The following is a 21,316-nucleotide window of genomic DNA, read 5'->3' on the forward strand; positions in this document are numbered from 1 at the left end:
GGTGGATCGTAGCCAGTCATATTCTCACCTCAATTACAGTATTTAGATAATAGACCCATGCTTGTTGTCCAATCATGGTATTTGATTATGAAGTGTCTTCACTGTTGACTAAATGAAAGTGAGGAAAATGTAAATGAACAATCTTTTCGAAGACATAAACTGGTACATAAATAGTTGAATTCTTGTATGCCACGAGGAGCTACTGTTTAAAAGGAGCCAAAAACAGTGAATACTAGCCAAGAATATACATTATTGTCAGAATGAGTGTCAAACATGTAGTTTACACCATTTTTTAAACATGGGACTTAAGCTAATATAAAGTACAATCCCCCCAAAAAGCCTTTCCATGTTTAAAAACAATATTATTTCAGGCTATTTTGAGATGCTAAAAGAGGCCAATGGCTGAACTACCTCTTTTTTGAGGACTATCTTCCTTTCGTGTACAGAGCCAGGCCATTTAACAATGACAATAAAAATATCATATCCATAGTGAACTTGTATCTGTTTTGTTTCACTCCGTATCATAATATCATATTCATGTGTATGTACTAGTATATTGAAAAGTGTAATATAAGAACATCTATATTGATCACTTATGTTTTAATCGATAGCATTTCAAAATGTGTTAGTTCAAAAATGTAGTAAGTGACCTTTTAGCATAGTCAATATTATTATTATCACACAAAGTGTGGGGGTTTCTAACATTATGGTTGACTGTAAAGCTGTATGGAGCTGTATTGTAACACTAACAGACATACTCGCCTTATTTTGGAAAAGAATTACATGTGCATATAATACATCTGAATCAGTATTTCTATATGTGGTTTTTACTTGCTAGCATTACTGAAAGCATGTTCAGTGGTGCGTTGTATGTGTTTTTCTTCTTCTTTCATTGTTTCACTGTTTTTATGGCAAACCTTTTTTTTTTTTTTGCTGATGCAATCTGCAGCAGTAACACGTTATTATCAGTGAAGCATGTGGGGTAATACACCAGAGGAAACCATATCAGATATTCATCAGAAGTAATTTCCAATGTGTAAACATGAATGTCGCCCTTGATAAGGTTGTACCCAGTAGTCCTGCAATGAAGACAGATGACCAGAGATCCGCCCTGTGTGAGTTATACACACTCCTCTGAACATGCTCATCACCAGCTGCTGAGGTTACTATTCTGCTCAGGCTCTTCTTCTGCATGTCAGGACAGGAAAGAAAAGCGCTGCAAAATACTAAATACATTTGCAAACAAGCGAACAAGAAATAAAAAGGATAGGTACTATCCTAGCAGTTGGATGATGTTTGGTAATGATTTTCAGCATCACTTATGTATGCAATGTGCTTTATGAAATGGAGCTCCGACAGTGAATTTAAAGGTATTCCAGATCTGATTATCTGAAGTGATGTACAATGACTCATTTTAGAGCTCGTTCAGTTTTTTATTCATGTGTAAAATGCAATCAATATGTACACGTTTGTGTCAGTGTGAATGAAAATACATCTCAGACAGTAAAAAAACAAATGTTCTTTTTCAGATACATAATCGTGACCCAATGAGAAAGGCTATCTGACCCACCAGCTGAGAACCACTGATCTAAACCATACTGGACCCAACAGATGTTTTAACTACAATACTGTATAACAAAGGAATAGTACTTGCTTTGGTTTGAGGCAAACCAACATTTTCCCTGAAGTCCTCATATAACTGCTGGTCAAAAAAGGTCCACGAATCATACTGATGTCCATCATAGTTTTAATCTTCGCAGAAGATAGTGACACCGTGAAAACTACAAGGATGAAAAAATAAAAGTTTTTAACCATGACAACAAACATATTTTTTACGTATGACAGCAAACATTAACTAAATAAATGCATTGTTTAAAAATATGAAACAATATTTACCGTGTTCGCCTGCTGACCAACAGAAAAAACTACAAAATAAAACCACATCTCTTAGGAGCACCCGCTGTTTCTCTCTCTGTGAAGTCCGTAGTGTGGCGGAGCTCTCCAGTCACGTGACATTCAAAAAACTTTAATAACAGGACGAACACAGACAAAAATCAGGCCTCCAGCCCATTAGCCTAAACAGCGCCAGCTACACCTCATTTTGTACAAAATGTAGGTACACTGAAAAATGCTTGTTAAGAAATTGACTCATGGCAGAATCCTCAGCAGCACTATGAACAGCCGTTAAACCAGCCATATGTGTCAGAAAGAACAGACGAGAGACTCAGGTAAAAAAGGGAATCAGGTGAAGGACTGGGACAAGGTTCAGCTCGTTCTTATTATAAGGTGTGATTGATCACGGTATCGTTTCGTTAATGGTGTTGGAGCTCACAGCCAGGCATCCAGGACAACAAGGGCATGCTACCACATTATGTGCAGAGCTGTTCCTCCGCTTCTGGCTCTCTCTTCAATACATCTCCATTCAGATTGACATGTGTTATTATGATAAAGAAATGTGATTAGTAACAGAATAAAACATGGTCAGAGTTGTATTAAAAGGCTGTTTAGCATGTGAATGTTTCATGATTCACCCTCATCCAGATACAGATGAGGAACTTTTGGTTTTGCATAGTCATTATATGTCTAATGTGTGTTAATGACATCTCTGTGGTTCCTATTTAGGACACTAATGGGCAGTAACGGATCTCAAACTGTGGTGTGTTACATTAAATTAATTATTGATCCTGGTTTCAAATGAAATTGATGTCTCAGTCCTTGGATACCTTGTTATTGATGCATTTTATACTGAGGCTGTAAATCGTGTCTGAAGAAGAAGAAGAAGAACAAACACATGAGGCTGCAGAGCTGACGTGCACAGACATTTTCAGCTGATGCAATTTGTAGTATGTATTGAAATGAGGGAATTCAATGAAACATGAACAGAGATTTGCATCTACAACGGCTGACTCACTTAGGCGTCGATACATGAGAATAATGAGCTGGAATTGTTTTTTTCGACATCATCAAGGCCGACATCATTTACGCCATATTTTACACTTAATTAAAATAAATGTGTGTTATTGTTGCAGCGTTGTCTGGCTAATTGAACGAGGAATTGTGGACGTAAAGGGGTTCAGGAGGTCACAGGATCCTTTGTATCATGTCAGAAATGAACACAATTTTCAAGGCATGGAATTAATTGAATAATAGGTTGATTTATTAGTTTATTTAACTCTATTTTACCATGCACTCTTGCTCTGTTCACATACTGCACAGAGCTGTAAGTATGGACTGCATATGTGTATTCCTTGGCTGGCGTGTCGTGCTGCACAAGGCGGCCAGAAGCTAATCAAACAGCATGATGAAAAGGCATTCTGCCATTGTTGTTTCTTTGGTTTGAGCACCTCACCGGAACCACTTCCAGGAAGTTATCCATATTGATAATAAAGAGGATTTGGAGTCCTGAGATCTGTAGTTGATGTTTTAAAGTCATGAAGATGATTTATCTGTCCTGGCAGGCGTGCATTTTTGCTTGTTTATAAACTTCAGAGTTTATGGAGGTTCTTAGCTTTGGCCCTGCTATCTTCATCTGTCATTTTTGAACAGATGAAATAATCTCAATACTGCTGGGGGAAACAAAACATTCAGGCGTTGAACCTTGGAGCTGGAGCTTGGGGATTTATAGAACAACCTGCCAAAGATGGAAGCAGTTTTTGAAACTATTGCCCAAGAAAACAGTCCAACCAATAAATTAATGCCAATTACAATGCACATGTGGAGATTTTAAAAGATTATATGGTAAATGCTGCTTGATGAGATTTCTGTTTGCTGTGAAATGAGGACACATCTGGTCTGTTTTCCTGGCAGTAAACAAGTCACAGGTCACTGCTTTTTTTTTTTTTACAGATCTTTCTTTTTTCTGCATCTCAGTCTTGTGTCTTTTCTTTTTGGTGCTAAAAATATGATTGTGGTCAAACAGAAAACTTATAACAAGGAGGAAGTAAAAGAAAAGAAAAGAAGGGACGTCTCTGCTGGGAGAGATTAGGCATCCAAGACATTTTCTGATATATTCAAAGCTGTGGAGCTGGTGCAGTTTTTCTTCTCATACACCCTTCAGTGTAGGAGTTATTAGGCTGTAATTGTAGCTGTAACAGAATACAAAGGTGTTTCACAGATGTGAATCATTTCAATTTGCAATAGGCATGCTGTATAGTAGTTATTCAATTACATCTACTGCAGCGGTAACTACATGTACTGTATTTCTTTCATTTCCGACATAATGCTATTGCTGCATGCAGATTATTCAAGGCTTGTGTATCAATAAGATCTGATGTGACACTTCTGAAATGTTCCCTGAGTGGAGTCGGGTCTTGGACTTTTGACTTTTAAAGGATACAATTTGTAAAAAAAAAAAAAAAAGAGAAAGAAAAAATCTGACTTACTTTACTTGACTTTTCGAAGCTCCTCTCCTCGTAGAATTGAGGCTAAAGGGTCAACTCAAGAGGAGTCTTCATTTGTAGAAACGATGGCTTGAGGAGAGATTAGTCAGTGCAGAGTGAAAACTCATTTAACATCATCCAGCCACTGTGAACATCTTTTTTTTTCAACCTTTGGAAATATTTAGTTCATGGGACTTTTGTCAATTGAATTCCAAGTGTGAAAAGGATTAAAGAGTGCAGTGTTTATCATTTCTCTGGTGGTTTGACATACATGTCAAGGCTGACTAATGCTTTCCACTCCCTAATTCATTGCTGTGTTACAGTTATGAGCTATAATTCATGTTCTTAATACATTTCACAGATGTCAAACAAATAAAAGGCTGATTAACACTCACTCTGATGGATGTGTGCCCTTGTTTCACATCTTTTCTTTGACATTGTGTGAATAAAAGCTGATGTTCTTCGTACTGACGCTGCTCTGGAGTTTTGTTCCTGCTCGTCTGATGGCTTGTCACCAGCGCCCTCGGCTATCCATACCAATGGGTGACTACAATAGAGTCAGCAGACGGGAAAGTCTGGCCTACCCAGTGGCCTCTTTTCTCCTCTATACAGACAATAATATAACAACCCAGTTGTACAATCAGCAGCACATTGATCTCAGGGCCGTATAGCCTTCAGCACATTTATTAGCCACTGATGGTAGAAGAAGCCTTTCTCTAGTCAGCAGTAAAGACCACAAGAGGAGTCACATATTTGTTCTTATTGGAGGATATTATCTTGTTATTTTGTGAATGTGGCCGAGGGACATAAAGGCTTAATGGCACAAGGGTGACAGAGTGTCAAGTGTTTAAAAGCATGAATAAATCCAAAGGCTCTCGAGGGAGTCCTTGTTTTTTCTCTTTTCTTTTTTCCTCGCTCTGTTTTTGCATATTTTATTGCACAAGAGAATAAGAAATCAAAAAGTATTTCTCCAGAGTGCAGTAATGTAATTGTTTTTTCTCTTTGTTAGTCATTTCCAGGTTGTGATAAAGCAGTAAGCGCATGTGTGGGTGTTTGTATGTGAGAAAGAGGAATAGAAATAGAAAGAGAAAGAAAGAGATGGCCGGGTTGTCTGTAAACGTGTGTGCATGGTTTATGATTACATGTTCTTTGTTGGGCACATCAACAATTCATGCAGGAAGAACTACAGTGAGATGGGAAATTCCAGGCGTGCACTCGCAGGCGGCAAAAAAAAAGTGACATTGAACATTTCCTACGCAAGTTGGAAAATCTCATGCTCTGCCGATATGCATCTTGTGAAAGAAACCGCGTACATCATTTTTCGTCTCAATGCGCCCCACCTTCCTCACACCCTCCCCGAATCTTCTTCGTCTGTGACCAGGGTGTCACTGTGGCTGTGTGGACGGAGAATAATGGCAGGATGGGGGCCTGATAAATGAGAGCAGATAAATCAGTATCGTAGAACAGGGGGCAGAACAATATCTGCTGAAACAGAGGAGAAGCCATTGGAGAGATATCTGCCTGCAGTCAGGGAGAACACAGGGAGTTGTAGATCAAGGCTGCATGCAGGTGGAAAAAAATCTGAGACTTAAGAAAAGGTCCTTTCCACCCTCTGTGGCTGAAGCAATCCAAACAAAATTGATCTGATATTACACTTAGAGGGCAACAACGTAGAAATGAAATTGATTGATTCTGCACAAGTGACTCGGTCTATGCACAAATACATTACAAGCTGCCACTGCCCTGTGTGCATGTGTGTGTGTGTGTGTGTGTGTGTGTGTGCACTCTGTCATCCAGCCTGATTACTTATTCATTCCAAAGGTAGCATGCCGGGGCCAGGAAACCATAAGAAATATGCTCTTGCTGCTGCAGGCCAGAATTTTCTGTCGATAGCCCGGGTAGCATCCATCTTCCCAAAGTCCACCAAAGGTCAGGAGCAGCATAACTTAGAAGCTGGTTTGCATCAGGTTCTCGTCTGTATTCTGCATGTTTACCGCCATCAGCTCCCCCCCCCCATCTCCATGAGGGGCTGGGTGGCTTACACACACACACACACACACACACACACACACACACACACACACACACACACACACACACACACACACTCAGAAACCAGGAGGAGCTGAGGATGGCTGTCTTGTAAATCTGCAATGGTGAGGGGGTGTTTTGGTGAAAGCATTGTTTCACAGTCAATAAAAAAGGGCCCTGGGGGGCTTGTAAGAACAGCAATCTGCAGCCATTTTCCAAAAGAGAACATCTTAGGAGTACTCAGGGGTTATAAGTCGAGTTCCTCTCTCTGTTCAGAGTTAATATTTCGAATCCAAACTGTAACAATAATACACCCAGTACATATTGCAGCATCTATTGGGAAAAAAAGATATGGAGTCACTAGAATCCACTGTGGACATGAGAGCTACACCTCGCTCCAGGATAGACAACAAAGACCATAATGCTAGCCAACAAATGCAAGCACATTCATTATTTATTTATGGTTTTGTATTCCTAAGGTGTTTGCTTTTTTCTTCTTTTTATAATGTGCTTTCTGTATGTCAAAGACATTCGCGTCAACCGGCAGATAAAACCAATGTCATTCCCATCCAACCTAATTAGCTCTGCACGTAATCTCCTGCATATTTAAAAGCATTTCTCTATCTGTTTGTCTGCTACCTAAAATGTGCAAATGAGATGTTATTTTGAGCAATATTTTTCAGCCATCCATGCTGGAACATATGGCAAAGAAATGATGAAAATATGCTTCTCACACAATAGTCATTCCAATTACTGCTCAGCCAGTCAAGGTCAATGATTATAATCCTCAAAACACTTTTAATGTCCCATATATACAGTACAATCCGCAGTATTCTAACTGCCTCCCCCCTGCATTGTTTAACAGTCTTTAAAACCACATGTCTATAAATGTACAGAAGTGTTCACGGTGTGGATCGTGGAGGAGCTGTGCACTGGCTGCCTTTATGTCCTGGACTCTTTATGATTGCCAGCATTCCTTCGGGGATAATCCATGTTGTGAAATTGAAGTGCAGTGCTGGAATATCAATTTTTTTTCTTCTTACTCCTGCTGAGGGTTAAAAAATGAAGCAGGACCCGACTGCTTGGTGAATATGAACCCACTGGAGTAATCTGAACATCAAGATGACAGTGCGAGCATGCTGGGAGAGCCTGTAGAGGAGTCAGAGCTGCGCGCATTAAGAACTGGACTAATGTACGCAGTAGCACCCCACTGCAACTACAAAGCCTCTCATCTCTACAGTGTGATTTACAGGAGGAGTTTGACATTTTGAGAAATACACACTGAGTTGCTCTCTGAGATAAAGCATGATAGAAAGATGAAAAGGATTTTTTTTATCTGTCCATTAAAGGCAGGCCAGTAGGCGGTTAGTTGTGTCCAAATGAGACAGAATTAACCTTGCAGAAATCCTGAGGCTTGTACACATGCTCTTGTCTTGTTGTGACCCTATAGTTGTTTGATTGTGAATTGTCTTTTTTTTTTGTTCAGATGAAACAAAACAATATGTACGGTTATAAGTGTGTTTGTAGTTTTCCTGTATTTCTTTTTGTTTGTTGAGGCCAGACTCAGGAGTTTGAAGAAATGTATTCTGGATTTACTGTCCTCAATCAGAAAGAAAAGGAATTGTCTTCACTACCATCATCATATTTCTGATGATGATGGGACTATAATGTGAGTGGTTAGCATATCAAATCTAAGACCTACTGTATCTGGTTAGTGGAGTCACCTGAACCATCTATTTAAATGTGTAAATTGAGGATCCTCTTTGCCTTCAGTGGACAGGGCAGCAGAAGGGAATGTTGGGCAGAGAGAGAGTGGGTGATTTACTGACAGTCACTGTGAAGTGACTATGGCATTTGATCATAGGGTGGCTTAATCGCTAGGCTATCCAGCACCCTGACTGAGGATTTTTCATTTGGATAACTGTGTCCATACTTTACAAGCAAGATGGCAAAGAGAAGAAAATAGAAGATGACGAAACTGCTACAGGAAGCAAATAGCTGTTTACAGAAATCCAATAGATAACATCATAGCTCCAGTTCAAGCTGAAGAGAAGTTAACCCCTGTTGACCCGATATCCAAACACTAAGACATGTTGAATATGTGCACAGGGCATTGCTATTGCCAGTTTATAGGACAATGGAGGTCTTACTAGATCACATGAAGAAATGTGTTGTTCCCCTTTGAACATGCAAATATCATGTAGTGAGTGATAGACAATGATTTTAAGATTTTTTTAGGGCTTCCATGTTTGAGGTCAGAAAGGAGGACCTCCTTGACGTTTCTCCTGATGTGTTTGATTACTTTAAACAATTGGCGGCTACTCCTGTAGTCTAAGCCTTGTATAAGCTATGCTAACTAGCAGCTGATTGAGGCCTTGCAAATGAGCGTTGTGGGCTATTGCTCTTCCTAGCAGTCTTTACCACTAAAAAGTTAGACAGAAAATTCCCCACATTGTCGAATTATTCCTTTCATGTAAAATCCTCCTGTGAGAGTTTTCTCCTTCTTGGCTCCACAGCTGTTAACTCTGGGCAGAAACCAGGCCATAAAATGGACGTGATGAAGCCATCCTGAGCTGTTGAGTCACTATAACCACATCTATGCCTGCAAAAGATCAAAGTCATAAAAGAAGTTCAGCAGAGCGCAAAGTGCTATAATGCAGAAACAAAGGAAATACATGAAAACCAGTCTCGCTGGAAAATCTCAAAGTTAAAAGCAGTGATTTGGCAAAAACCTAATCTGATCAGGTCAGGCTTTTTGTTGAAGTCAAATTTGGTGTTGTTTCTGGCATATGGAGTACATAGCAACATAAACTCTGAGATAAGTGTCAGACAAGGTCATTAGAAAACAATTTTGTAAGAAAAGATCCTGGCATCGTACGTGGAATTATGAAAACTACGGGTGTTCTTGTGTGGTACAGGACGTGGAACTGATTAACACAGAACCGCTACAATGATTACACAGTGAAAAACAAAAGGCAGGGACGGTTCACTGGTTACTCTCTAACACACGTTCATTGGCTTTTGTTTGCGGACTACGAAACCAAAACTTGCTGTTATCTAATGGGGTTGAATTAATAACCCATGTCCCCATCAATTCAACAGGGTGCATGCATGAATTTAAAGTCCTGCAGTCACAGAGCAGAGAGGAGACAGGAGGGGCAGGTGAGGGCTAAATGGTCAACCGTCCTCCTGTGACTTTCATCATCGAAGCTCAACAGACAGAGAACAGATTGTTACTGCTGCCACCGCATATAGTACACGCACACGCACACACACACACACACACACACACACACACACACTCATCTTCATTCCGTCCCAAGAGTGCAGATACATGCAGAGTCCTCGGGGGCCGTTTTTGCAGGCATCCTTCATTTTGAGGTCAAGTCCTATCTGACCTACAGTACTTTACAGTACAAATCCCCGATATCAGACAGGTGCTGGATGGATTTGGCATTTCCATGAGCTTCTGACCTTGGCTTGGCTTAGGAACGCAGATAGTGTTACAGAATGAGCTTATTGTTTACCACGCAGCCTGCGAGCAATGCAACTTATCACCCATAGACCCATGTATAGGCCCAAAGCTTTCTACTCACACAGTGTGTGCAAATAATAAAAGTTAAATGAGTATAAATGATTTATTCTGCCCTCCAGTAAAGTATTGTACAAGAGACTTTTTTTGTTCAGAGCTATTGTCCTTTGAGATAGATTGCACAGTTCGTTATCAAATTAAGCCTCTGCAACAATGCTGAGTTTGAGCAAAAACACATAAATAAAGAGGCAGATTTTAGCTCCAAAATTAGCATTTTATTTGGATGGTTGGGGTCAGACATGTATAATTTGTTTTCCAGTACACAATGTTATCCACAAGGCTGAAGTCCAAAACCTTTTCCAGTCTTAAAGCTGATCCAGTAATTAGTGCCTAGCATGTCGTCCCAGCCCCTTTTTGGTACAAATTCAACAGCTGCGCTGACAGATCACTACTTTTTGAATTTTTATCATTGCGTTTTTTTTATTTTTTTTATACAAAAACTCTCTTTACTTCTACACATGTAATGTCACCCAGCTTTTTATTTTTTTTTTCACTTTGTAAATAAATTTGGGAAACAACATTTTTTCATTTTTTGTTGTCATGAAAAGATAAAAACATGCAAAAAACTTGAATTTGTAGTCCAAATTATACATTTACAAGTTTGGAACTTTTTGCACTTTTTCATATACTACATCAAAAAAAAAAAAAAAGATAAAAGGAAAACATTATGTACACACATCTTTTTACAGTGAAGTAAAACTCGAAAATATCAGATGATGACTAAGGCAAATGAAGTGTACATAGATTAGACCAAAACAGTTTTTTTGTTGTTTTTGTAAAATACTACATCACTTCAGAAAAAAAAGAAAATCTGCTACAAAAGAATGATTCGTAACTCCCTTTAATTGCAACCAGCTGCATAATTTTAATTTTTTGTGTGAAAAAGTCTAGAAGTCCTGCGTACTGTACAGTGCTGCTCTCTGTTTTTTTTCCACTCCATTCAAAGCTAACAGATGATCCTTCATTTCTTCTTCTTTGTATTTAAATATTCTTCAACAAACAGGAGCATTGTAGAACCAAAGAAAAAAAAGCATGTAGAAGCATACCAGAGTGTAACATACTGTTTGAAATCACTCAAAAAGTCAGTACCATTAAAGCCTTGAACATAAAACTAATCATTTAGATCCAAAAAAATGTACAAAAAGGCACATTATATCCCAGTGCTTCTGTACTGTGAAATTCAAGTGTAACTGAGCGCATTCAATACCAACAATCCAAGTGGTGACAGTCCACCAGTGTTCTCTCCCACAGTCTCCAAAACTGGACCACAGCCTATGCCTAAGCTTTCAACAAGCATATGTATGCGTAGACTACAACAATAAGCCTAGGTTGGTTGTTTTTGAAAATATTTCTGAATCAGTGTTTGTTTTGTCTTTCTTTTCTGTCACAGTTCTGTCACTCTCTCAGGGAATATCAGAAGCTGTACGTGTCCATCAACAAGAAATCTTTCCTTCTCATCTTTTTTTTTTTTTCCCATCTTCTTCTTCATCTTTTCATCCTTCAGGGAGTGGCTGTGTGTCCTAGTCATCGCTTCCGCCGTACATGTCTGCCAGTTTTCGAAAGCGTGGGCCCCAGTCGTTGAGGTAATCGTAGTCCTGGTCACCCCCGCTGCTGGAGGAATTGAGGGAGCTTAGGGAGCCGGCTGTGGAGCCGCTGCCCTCGTAGTCGAACACTAGCAGGGAGTCGTAGGGAGGAGCGGTGGGGTCGTTGTCTGCTGCCTTCAGACCCTGTACAGAGAGGGCATAAAGCATAAAGCCACAGTGAGATGAGCAGATTAAAGCACGTCTGCACACCAACACTGTCTGCAGCAAGGAGGGAGACACAATCATGACCCCCCCCACACACACACACACACACACACACACACACAAACAGGCTAATCTTCCTTAAACCTGTCGGTGCTTCTTCCTCCAATTGTTCAGTGAAGAAGACTAATCTGACTGTGGTGTTTCAGAGAGTTACCTCTGTGTTATGGTTTCTGGGATGTTGGATCATGTGATAGCTGATCGAGAGCCAACATGAAGCAGGACCAGCAGGCTTACACCACTGGAATCGTCCCCTCTTTTTCACACTGACCTCTTTTCAAGCCCTATTTTCTAATTAGACGACCTTAAACTGAAGTTAAGTAGTCACAATCTGGTACGCTGTGATCTATAATCTGGATGTCTATATTCTGAATACATATCACGCCTCCTGCTTGAACGGTGGCACTGTGCTGAGGTGAGAGCAGGATGTATGCGCGTGTGCCACGCATGCGTGCCTCGGTGTGTTATCTGCAGGCTCATGGCACTGGTGGGTGGGGGGTGGGTGGTATTATTTTGAAGATTGTGCTCGACATTCCTAGAAATCCTCATCGCATCATGAGAGGTCCTCGTGGATTGTTATTGATTTTCCAGCACCATTCCCTAACGGGACTCTGGAGAGTTGATGGATTGCTAATCTAGGAGTGGAGATGTGCTTTGGCCATGAACCCCTTTGGATCCGAGCCTGGGTTTCTCCCTCTCATCACTTCATCTGAAGCTCCCCGACAAATAATAAATGAATTAACAGAAGTGTAGCAACATAACGGCGGAGAAAGGAGAGCACCGCTCATCGGGAAGTCGCTCCAAGATTTATAGTTTTCTCTGCGCTGCCATTACAGCGCTGAAATACTCTCAAATAAAAAGATGGATTGAATTAAAGTGCACAGGCACTTCGCTGTTATTTTCTACTTGTTAGCTTTCGTTAAGTGTTTGCTAAGGGCTTCGCTGCTGATCATTCGGAGTGAAATATGATAAATCAATCGTTTAGTACCATTATTACCATAAGCGCTTTGATGGTTATAACCCCCTACCCACACAACCAAAACCCCACTGGCACTTTCATAAGTCTAGTCAAGCTCAGAAACTCATTATTTTAATACGTCTGAATCGTGCACTGTGCTGCAGACAATCTGTGAATCTGTCCTCACTTTTTTTGGAGCCGGTCTGTCCCTCCGATAACAAAAGAGACGTGTAATAAAACCCTCCGGCTTTTCTACTCAGTTGCAGCCTCGCCAGAGCCAAACACTGAGCGTAATCACTTCAGCTTTGTCACACTTAGTCCACCTGTGACCAACAGAGGTCACCCAACTGTGTTTAATGTAAGCCCCCTCTTTGGGAGCAGACCAAGAGACCTTTGTTTGTCCCCCTGTGAGGTTAAAGTCCTTATGCTAAACCAATGCCTAATTTATTTCTCCCTTTAATTTAATTAAGTGCCACAAGCTTCTTTGGCGTTTGCGCATTACAGGATGAAGATCAGACCCCCCCCCCCTCCTCTCTCTGCTCCCCTGGCAGCCATCCCCCTTATCAGTTAGGTCAGATTCCAGCTCCATGTGAGCGCCGCAGCTACCATGACTGAGCGTTAGCGACAGTCAAATCAGAGACTAAAAACAGATCGACGTTGCCTCGTTTGCGGGGCGTTTTTCTAGGTCAGGATGCTCAGGCTTGAAACGTCTCTTAGGTCTTGTGAGAATTTTAAAGTAAGTGTGATGAAAGATGGCGTGCGCCGTGAAACATTCTTTATCGAGTGGAGGGGGAAAAAAAATGTTACATTTAGCTCGGTATCAGCTGTTAGGACGAGTGTACGAGGTGTATTAATGACACGCGCTGCAAGGGTGAAAAGGAGCGGTGCCCGTGTGAAGGGATCTGAGAGAAAGATGGTTGGTTGAGGGGGGAGCAGAGCTGAGAGAGAGCAAGTTCTAATCTAAAAACATGGGCGCCGTCCAAAACCTCGAGGAGAGCTCCATTTGTAATGCTGTGAAACTCTTGTCTGTTGGAGCTCGTGAAAAATACATGACTGGTTTTTTTTTTTTTTTTCATTTTACATTCTCCCTTCATGCTGGAGTCAATGATGGCCTCAGGCAAACGAGGGCACTCTGAACACTGCACTCCCATAGAAAGCCAATGTATTGCTGCTCTCATCTCCGATTTCTACGCTGACACATCTACAACTCCACTTTGGTAGAAAGTGAGGAGAAAAACAATTATATCTAAGCGAGTTAGCATCATGTACTTTCTGGGCTTCGTGCATGTCTGAGTGGATGTATGTCAGAGGAGAAAAGTTTTCTATCTTCTGCTGGGAAAAGATGAAACAATTATTATTAATCTATTAGATTCCAAATGTTCTTTGCCTCCCAGAACAAGGCGCTGTACAAGACGCGGGCCAATATACAGACTTCAACTTTAAAAATAAATTCAACCCTTGTGACAGCGCTGATCTTTTCATTTCAGTTTTTTCCCCCCCCCAGAATCTAAATATGCAGAACAACATTTTTTTTTTACCATCTCACTTTTCTGGAACTCTTTCATCTATTTACCTCATTGATGAAGTCTCCGATGTCTCCAGGGTGGGGTGCTGCCGACCTCATGGGGTACTGCGGCTCAGGGTGGAGGGGCCTTTCGTCTAGACGACGGATTCCCACCGGCTTGATGGCATCGTGCTCTATCGTGTCGGGCTGCTGGAGCTGACTGAGGTCGTAATCCTGTGGGGAACACATGGACAGATGGGAGTTAAATGAGCAGCGTGACGAGACCACAAACTGTGTGTGATTGTTTAAAAGAAAGAGAACAAAAAAAAAAAAAAAAAAAAAGTAAAGTCAAACATCCTGGACAGAACAGAGGAAGAGGAGTTCAACTGAGAGGAGAAGATTTGAAAGTTCGACTGCGGCAGGAGGAGTCGAGGGTTTGGGGGGGGGGGGGGGGGGGGGGGGGGACACGAGGGGAAACTTTAATCTTCTCGTCTGTGAAGCACAAGCCCAGGGACAATTTGACACATTAAAGAGGCGGCACTGAGGGGGTCCGAGGGGGGCGGCTGAGGACCACATCATACGATGCAGACTGTTTGTACTTGTGCAGTGTGCTGCAGGAAGGATGTGCAGGCGACTGTTTTGCTCTAATCAATGCCCAGACACGGGATGGTGGATATGCATAAGTCATTGCTAATCCTATTAACATTACCAAGGCAACCTGAATGACTCGCAGTTTGTGCAAAGTCATGGGGCAGGGAAGGAGGAGGAGAGTAAAGGAGTTTGCCTGAGCTGAGTGACGGGATGGTATCTCTGTGACAGCAGATATGATGGAGAAAACTCCATTGGAGAATCAGGGTGTGTGCCTAATAAGCGTGCATGATGGATTGTCCCTCTTTAGAAGATTTTCGGTAATCCATCCATTTCTAATATCCCCCTTGAAAATTGTCTTTGCTCAGTTGCACATGTTCCGACACACACACACACACACACACACCCGTGCGCACACACTTATTCCAAAGAAGAAGAAAAAAAAGGGCTAAGAAACATGAGAATAAAAAGAAACCCTGTGAAGATAAACAAAGAAACCCAGACATGCCAACATGATGAAGGACACGGACATTTGACAAACACAACTTTGTACCGAGACGTATCGCCTCGCACTTTCAAAAAAAAAAAAAAAAAAAAACATTGATTATTCATGTATTATTTGATTTTCATGGAGAATGACAGTAAACCCCCCCGAGGCCAGCAGGAAAAGAACCACAGCACATCGCACATCACGCAATAATGCTATCCATCATCCCAGGTTCATTCCAATGTGACTTCCTGTTCGACCTTCTCCGAGGTCACTCACCGGAGGGGTCAGGAGTTGGTGACGGGAATTGCAACGGAGCCTTATAACGGCTGAACTAAGCAGGAAGGTCTAATGACACACCAGCCCGCTTCAGGGAATTGACTCTTCACACATACAGTGTCCCGCTGAAACGGCCGCCCCTGGCTCTCATGACCCACATTCGATAATGGAAGAGTGAACATCACAAAGCCTTACACGCACTTTTTATCTGTCGGGAGGATATAGCCGAGCGATTTCATTCGGTAAAGGAAAATAAATCAATAGGGCAAGAAACAAGAGCACACTGCTTTTAAAGCAACGCATTTGCAAGACGACATAGTCTAAAGAGGGACTTCAACTCTTTCACGTCGGTGAATAGGGTTCCTTTGTTATGATGGACTCAAACTGAACGCTAATAGCATGCTCACTTCACTTCTGCCCTGAAACAAACCCAGCATGTTGATAAAGCTGACAGTGAAGGGTCAGATGCAGATGGTTGTTCTTTCTCATGAATACATCAAATGTTTTATGTTGATCTGCTCAGTGCAATGCCACTTAGCCTAGCTTAGCATAAAAAAACCTCAAACTAGAAAATAAAACATAAAAATAAATATTTTTGTCTTTTGCCAAGTTAAGCTTCATGTTTACCATCTCATCCAACGCTCAGCTAGAAGGCTAAATAGCAGATTTGCCGTCACTCCTGTCTCCTGTCGTGTTAGGCCGAGTTCAGGTTTCGTGGTTGTGATTCAAAAAGCAGTTAATACCTTTTGTTTGACTTTTTGTTGTTGTTGTTGTTTTGATTGAAATGGGTCCGAAAATACCCCCAGGTTACAATAAACCAGAACTGACAGAGATGCAAAAACAGGAGCTACTTGAAGTATCTACAAAAACAGGTCTGATTCTTTTTGTTTCACTTACTGTGTGGGATTGAAAACAAATCAAAACATTTTTTTCAAAGCACGCCTGCGAAGCCACACTGTCTGAGGTTAATGTGCATCAAATGATTCGGAGGTGATGTGAAGAAGCAGATGACTCATCTCCGTCTTACATTTTATTTTTCTCACCTGTGAACCTGTGCGCAAAAACTTCTCTATTTGCTATTATCTCTGCATCATTTTTTCTCCCCTCCTCGTGTCTGTGCAGCCGTGCCTGATCAGCTGTCTGCTTTTGATGAAATGAGTGCCTCGCGAGCCAATACAAACCAGGGCGATGGCAGTGGCAACTAAAATCATATACTCTGAGAGCGTCCAATGGTCTGACACTTCAATTTCCTCCCCTGCGGGAGATAGGGGGAACAGAGGTGGGCATTATAAAGACCACATCGCTGGGAAAGAAAAGGGACATTTTTTACCCAGCGCTGACTCGCCTGATTCGGCAGACAAGACCATTTTCTCCCAGGCGCCCTGCCTTCCTCTGTGCCACTCAAAATGGAAGCTTGTTTTTCTCACAATAAATTGCTGCACCAGCTTGTTTGGCTTTGAGGGGCGTTACATCTTTTCTTTTTCTTTTTTAAACGTGCTGGACAAAACCTTTAGTGCATTTTGTGTGTTAAAGTGAGGATGTGTGTATACACAATAGGTCGACTCCCTCCTGCTTAATCACAGGCTGATGCGAGTAATGACTTACCAGTCATATTGTTACCTTAGACAGAGCTTCATTATTCGGCCACAGCAGATGTCTATCTCTAAATGACATCAGCTCACCAATTACAAGTCTCCGAGGCTAATTTGGCGCTGTGCTGGGTCAGACCGGGGTCTCCTGCTCATTTCTGCTGTACCTAAGCCTCTGCAGCGCTTCTGCTAGCAGCGAGACACGAGTCCATTTGGAATAATAATTTTTTTTCTCTAATAAAAATGGTTCCATTCTGCTAACAAGGGGTCATTAGGACAATTGAATTTGTGTCTGCGTGTGTCTGATCAGTGGAGGGGGATACAGCGAGGTGGCTTTATTGATGCCTGTGGCTCTGCATTTACACTGTGTGCTTGTGTGCACAAGCAGGAGACAGTTCCAGTTGAGGAATCAGCTCCAATATTTCCAGAGCTGATTGGAACAAAATGTGCTCACTCGCATCGATTCTAGATTTCCCACATCCAGCTGTTGCTGTTTCATACTCTTTGATCACTATTAAGATGACTTTCCTTGCATCCCTTTTTAATCTTCAAAATGAGGATAATGAAGGAATCATTGGTAGTTTTAAGAAGCAGACCAAAAAAAGAAAAAGAAAGGCTTGTTCGTGTCTTTTAAATGGCTACAGAGTGAAAGGTGTCTAAATCTTACCTGATCCTCCTCTCCGCCACCTTCTTCATCATACTTGAGAATGTTGTCTCGAACGTCATCCTCTGGATCGATGAGGAGCTGCTTGGCCTGACGCTCTTTATCCCGACGCTTCATCCACACCACAAACATCAGAACAAGAACTGACAGACAGACAGAGAGAGAGAGAGAGAGAAAGAGTTCATATTAAAAAATAATCATAGTAATCATAACAAGCTGCATATTTCCATACAAGTCTAATCGGATCCCGTGTTTTAGAGCTTGGATGGGGGCCTGATCGGAGCGATCCTTTTTGGTAATCCTTCAGTCCTCGGATCATGTTTAGCTGTCTTTATAATCCCTGTGTGATCGTGTGATGAGCTGTATGAAAAAAAGAGGCACCCAGACACTCACTTAGGAGGATGATGATGCAGAGGAGGATGGAGATGATGGCGCCGGTGCCCAGACCGGCAGCTATGATGTGCTGCTGGTCAGTGCAGTCTCCATTGATGTCGCACTGGCACACTTTAATCCGCAGATAGGAGGTGTTGGACATGGGCAGGTTGCCTGAGTCTGTGATTATGATGGGGACCTCGTAGATGCCACTTTCAAGGAAGCCGATCTTCAGGCTCATCTGAGCGTAGTCGCCTGAGAGGAGCCAGAGGAGGAGGAGGAAACAAAATCAGAGCGAGATCAGCGACAGCTCCTCGTTAGAGCTAACGCAGAGATCGACATTGTACTAAATTAGAAGAACATGTTTCTTTAGCAGAGAAGTCTTTCAGGAGGGATTAATCCAAAACTCGGGAGTTTGTCTCGTTTGTGCGTAGACCCTGTTCGCAGCACGATTACACTCACAAATATGCAGCGTGAATTCATACCTGGAAGTTGCATCAGCATATCTAATCCAAAACATGGTCAGGATTTAGATTTAGAGCTTATAAATCTGCTGAATACCTTTTGATAATGCTGCTTAGGCTAAATTCCCAGTAGCTGTAATCCAAATGCTATTATCCTATTAAGACATATTCACTGCTTTTCCAGTCACACTGTCGAACAGCTAACACAAAACAAATGGTTTCCTTCGACTCGTATTTTTGGTTCAAATTAGCATAAACAATTAAGCACTGTTTGTTAATGGCAGTATAATATATCCCACTGTCTGCCCCAGCTCCACCTCACCTCTCTGTAATATCATACTTGTTCTTTTAAACACTTTTCCCCTCAAATGATTACAACCAGTTATTGAGAAACGCTGAGAGGGTCATCGTCCCTTCCTTTATTATCTCATTACAAAAACACACAGCTAAAGGCCTGTGCAGGTCAAACAGTGGAATCAACATAACATGAAGAGAAGTCTACTGCATGCGAGCGTTTCATATAAGCGTAACAGATAGCGGTCTGTGTGCTCCGTGTCTTACCGCTGATTCTTGTGATGGTCCAGTTTCTCCTCACATCCACGGGTCGGTGGGCTAACTCAAAGGCAAATGGCCCCGCGTTGGGGTTCAGGTCTCCATCCAGTGCGGTGATGTTGATGGCGTTTGGCTCTGGCTTTTCACATACCTCTGCCTCCTGAGGGAACACCTTTGGAGCGTTGTCGTTGATGTCCAGCAGGAAGATCTGGAGGGTACCCGTTCCACTTGCAGGGGGTACACCTGCAAAAGCCACGCACACACACACACACAAACATATTCATGAGGAATGGGGTTTTACACATTGACATACAGATTGGAATTTATACTGCTGAAATTCCATCTCTCTGCCATAATGCGTGTGACTGACAAAAGTAAAGTATGGAGCGTTTCATTCGAGTTTCGCGTCATAATAAGACACTCTAAACAGCTATTGACTCTCATGGGAGAAGAGCCATCCAAACTGCATACTGATCTGAAAATCTAATCTCAAGTGAGGAGGGAGACAGAAAAAAGGGAGATATCAGAACATTTGGGGAGTGTGTGTGTGTGTGTGTGAGTGAGTGTGTGTGTTTGTGTCCACAGAACGTCTTCCTGACGAAGGACACGGGATGGGAATACTAAAGCAGACAAACAGAGCCCACTGTCGCTGCTCTCAGGCTCCTCTATGTATTCACTCAGCTAAGAGGCTTTTTTATCATTCAGGCCACGCTCAAAGGAGCTAGTCATCCAATCCTGACCCATTAATGCTGAGAAACCTCTTTATTGGTAGAGTTTTTAAGCCTATTGGCCTAAGCTATGCTCCACAGAACAGGGTAAACCTGAACAGAGGTAAATCCCACCAGTGCAGGAAGAGGTGAATATATCCACATGCTGCCTGGCTCCGGGACTGCCAGCCCATTAACCTTCAAACTGAGGTGGTCAGTGTCGCAGACATGCCAGGTGCCTGGTACAAGGTTGACCTTCAAAGCATGGAGGAAGTCTTTTGTGGCTGTAACTTAGATAGTATTTTTCACCTGATAGGAAAAAAAAAAGTTTGTGCACTGCCTTCCACAGGAACAAACATCACAGAGTGAGTCAAAGTGGTTCTAGCTTTAGACTGACCTTTAAGAGAAGACTATATTAGACTTCCACTCTGCTTCTTCTTCTTTTTTTTTTTTTTGAAAAAGGCAGCATTATCTCCTCCTGAGCGCTCTGACAATGACGGCTTGCAACAGAGTGCTTGTGTAAGAGCACGGCAAAAAACACCTAGACCATGTAACGTGTGCATCACGGCGTCTCAACAAGGTATTTTAGGCAACTGCAGTATCGCTGAAGACGGTTACTTACCATTGTCAGTAGCCAGGAACGTTGCATTGTACAAACTGTTCTTCACAAAGGGTGACTCCCGGTCCAAGATGGCAATTGTTGTGATACGACCGGTGTTTGGGTCTATCCTCAGCCAGTTGGCCGGATCGGAGAGTTTTGAGTATCTGAGAGAAGAAAACAATAATTAACACAAGGATTTATAATCTTTATTTTGATTTTTATGCGAGTCGTGATCATGCTCGGAAAGGTTTCACTTTGTCCCTGCCGGACAAGATCTCTGAGAATTCACTCTCCATTTCCAGTCAGGCTGCTCTTCCTTCTCAAAAAAAAAAAAAAAAGCATTTGTTTCTATTTGTTTACACGAAATAAATATTTAAGACGCCGCACATTTTACATAATTATTCTAACTTTTGCGAACAGCCTCACAGGGGAGCCTGAACCAGCTTGTTGTTATCAGTAGCTCAAACTAATTTGTAGGACAAACCGTGGAATTACAAAGCTAGCTCATTTCACACAGACTGTTTTCAGGCAGATAAACACTTCCACGGCCAAACAGCTGTGAGGCAAGACGTCTGGTGATGAAAGGGGGGGGGGGGGAGAAATGCTTGTTCAAAAACAATGAGAAGGAGAAATGAGTGCTGCATACTTTCATTTGAGCAGGAGTGATGCAGAAAGTCATCTAGACCTATTATGTCACCGTTGTTTCACCCAGAATCAAAGACAAACCGACCAGCAGCCTCATTG

The 21,316-nt window shown here is 41.9% G+C and overlaps 1 protein-coding gene across 1 annotated transcript in view; it reads right to left on the minus strand.

Annotated features, from left to right (window-relative positions):
• Positions 1–10,195: 10,195 nt before the first annotated feature.
• Positions 10,196–21,316, minus strand: part of cdh2 (cadherin 2, type 1, N-cadherin (neuronal)) — a 56,331-nt gene continuing 45,210 nt past the window's right edge. Inside the window, exons 11-16 of the mRNA XM_079347702.1 lie at positions 20,594–20,736; positions 19,274–19,507; positions 18,270–18,503; positions 17,880–18,019; positions 14,339–14,503; positions 10,196–11,729 (exon numbers count right to left, since the gene is read on the minus strand). Of these exons, the coding sequence (XP_079203828.1) occupies positions 11,523–11,729; positions 14,339–14,503; positions 17,880–18,019; positions 18,270–18,503; positions 19,274–19,507; positions 20,594–20,736 (1,123 nt within the window). The 3' untranslated portion in view covers positions 10,196–11,522. The remainder of the gene's footprint in view (positions 11,730–14,338; positions 14,504–17,879; positions 18,020–18,269; positions 18,504–19,273; positions 19,508–20,593; positions 20,737–21,316) is intronic.

This window comes from Symphodus melops, assembly GCF_947650265.1.
Source record: "Symphodus melops genome assembly, chromosome: 7".
In the NCBI taxonomy this organism is placed as follows: domain Eukaryota; kingdom Metazoa; phylum Chordata; class Actinopteri; order Labriformes; family Labridae; genus Symphodus; species Symphodus melops.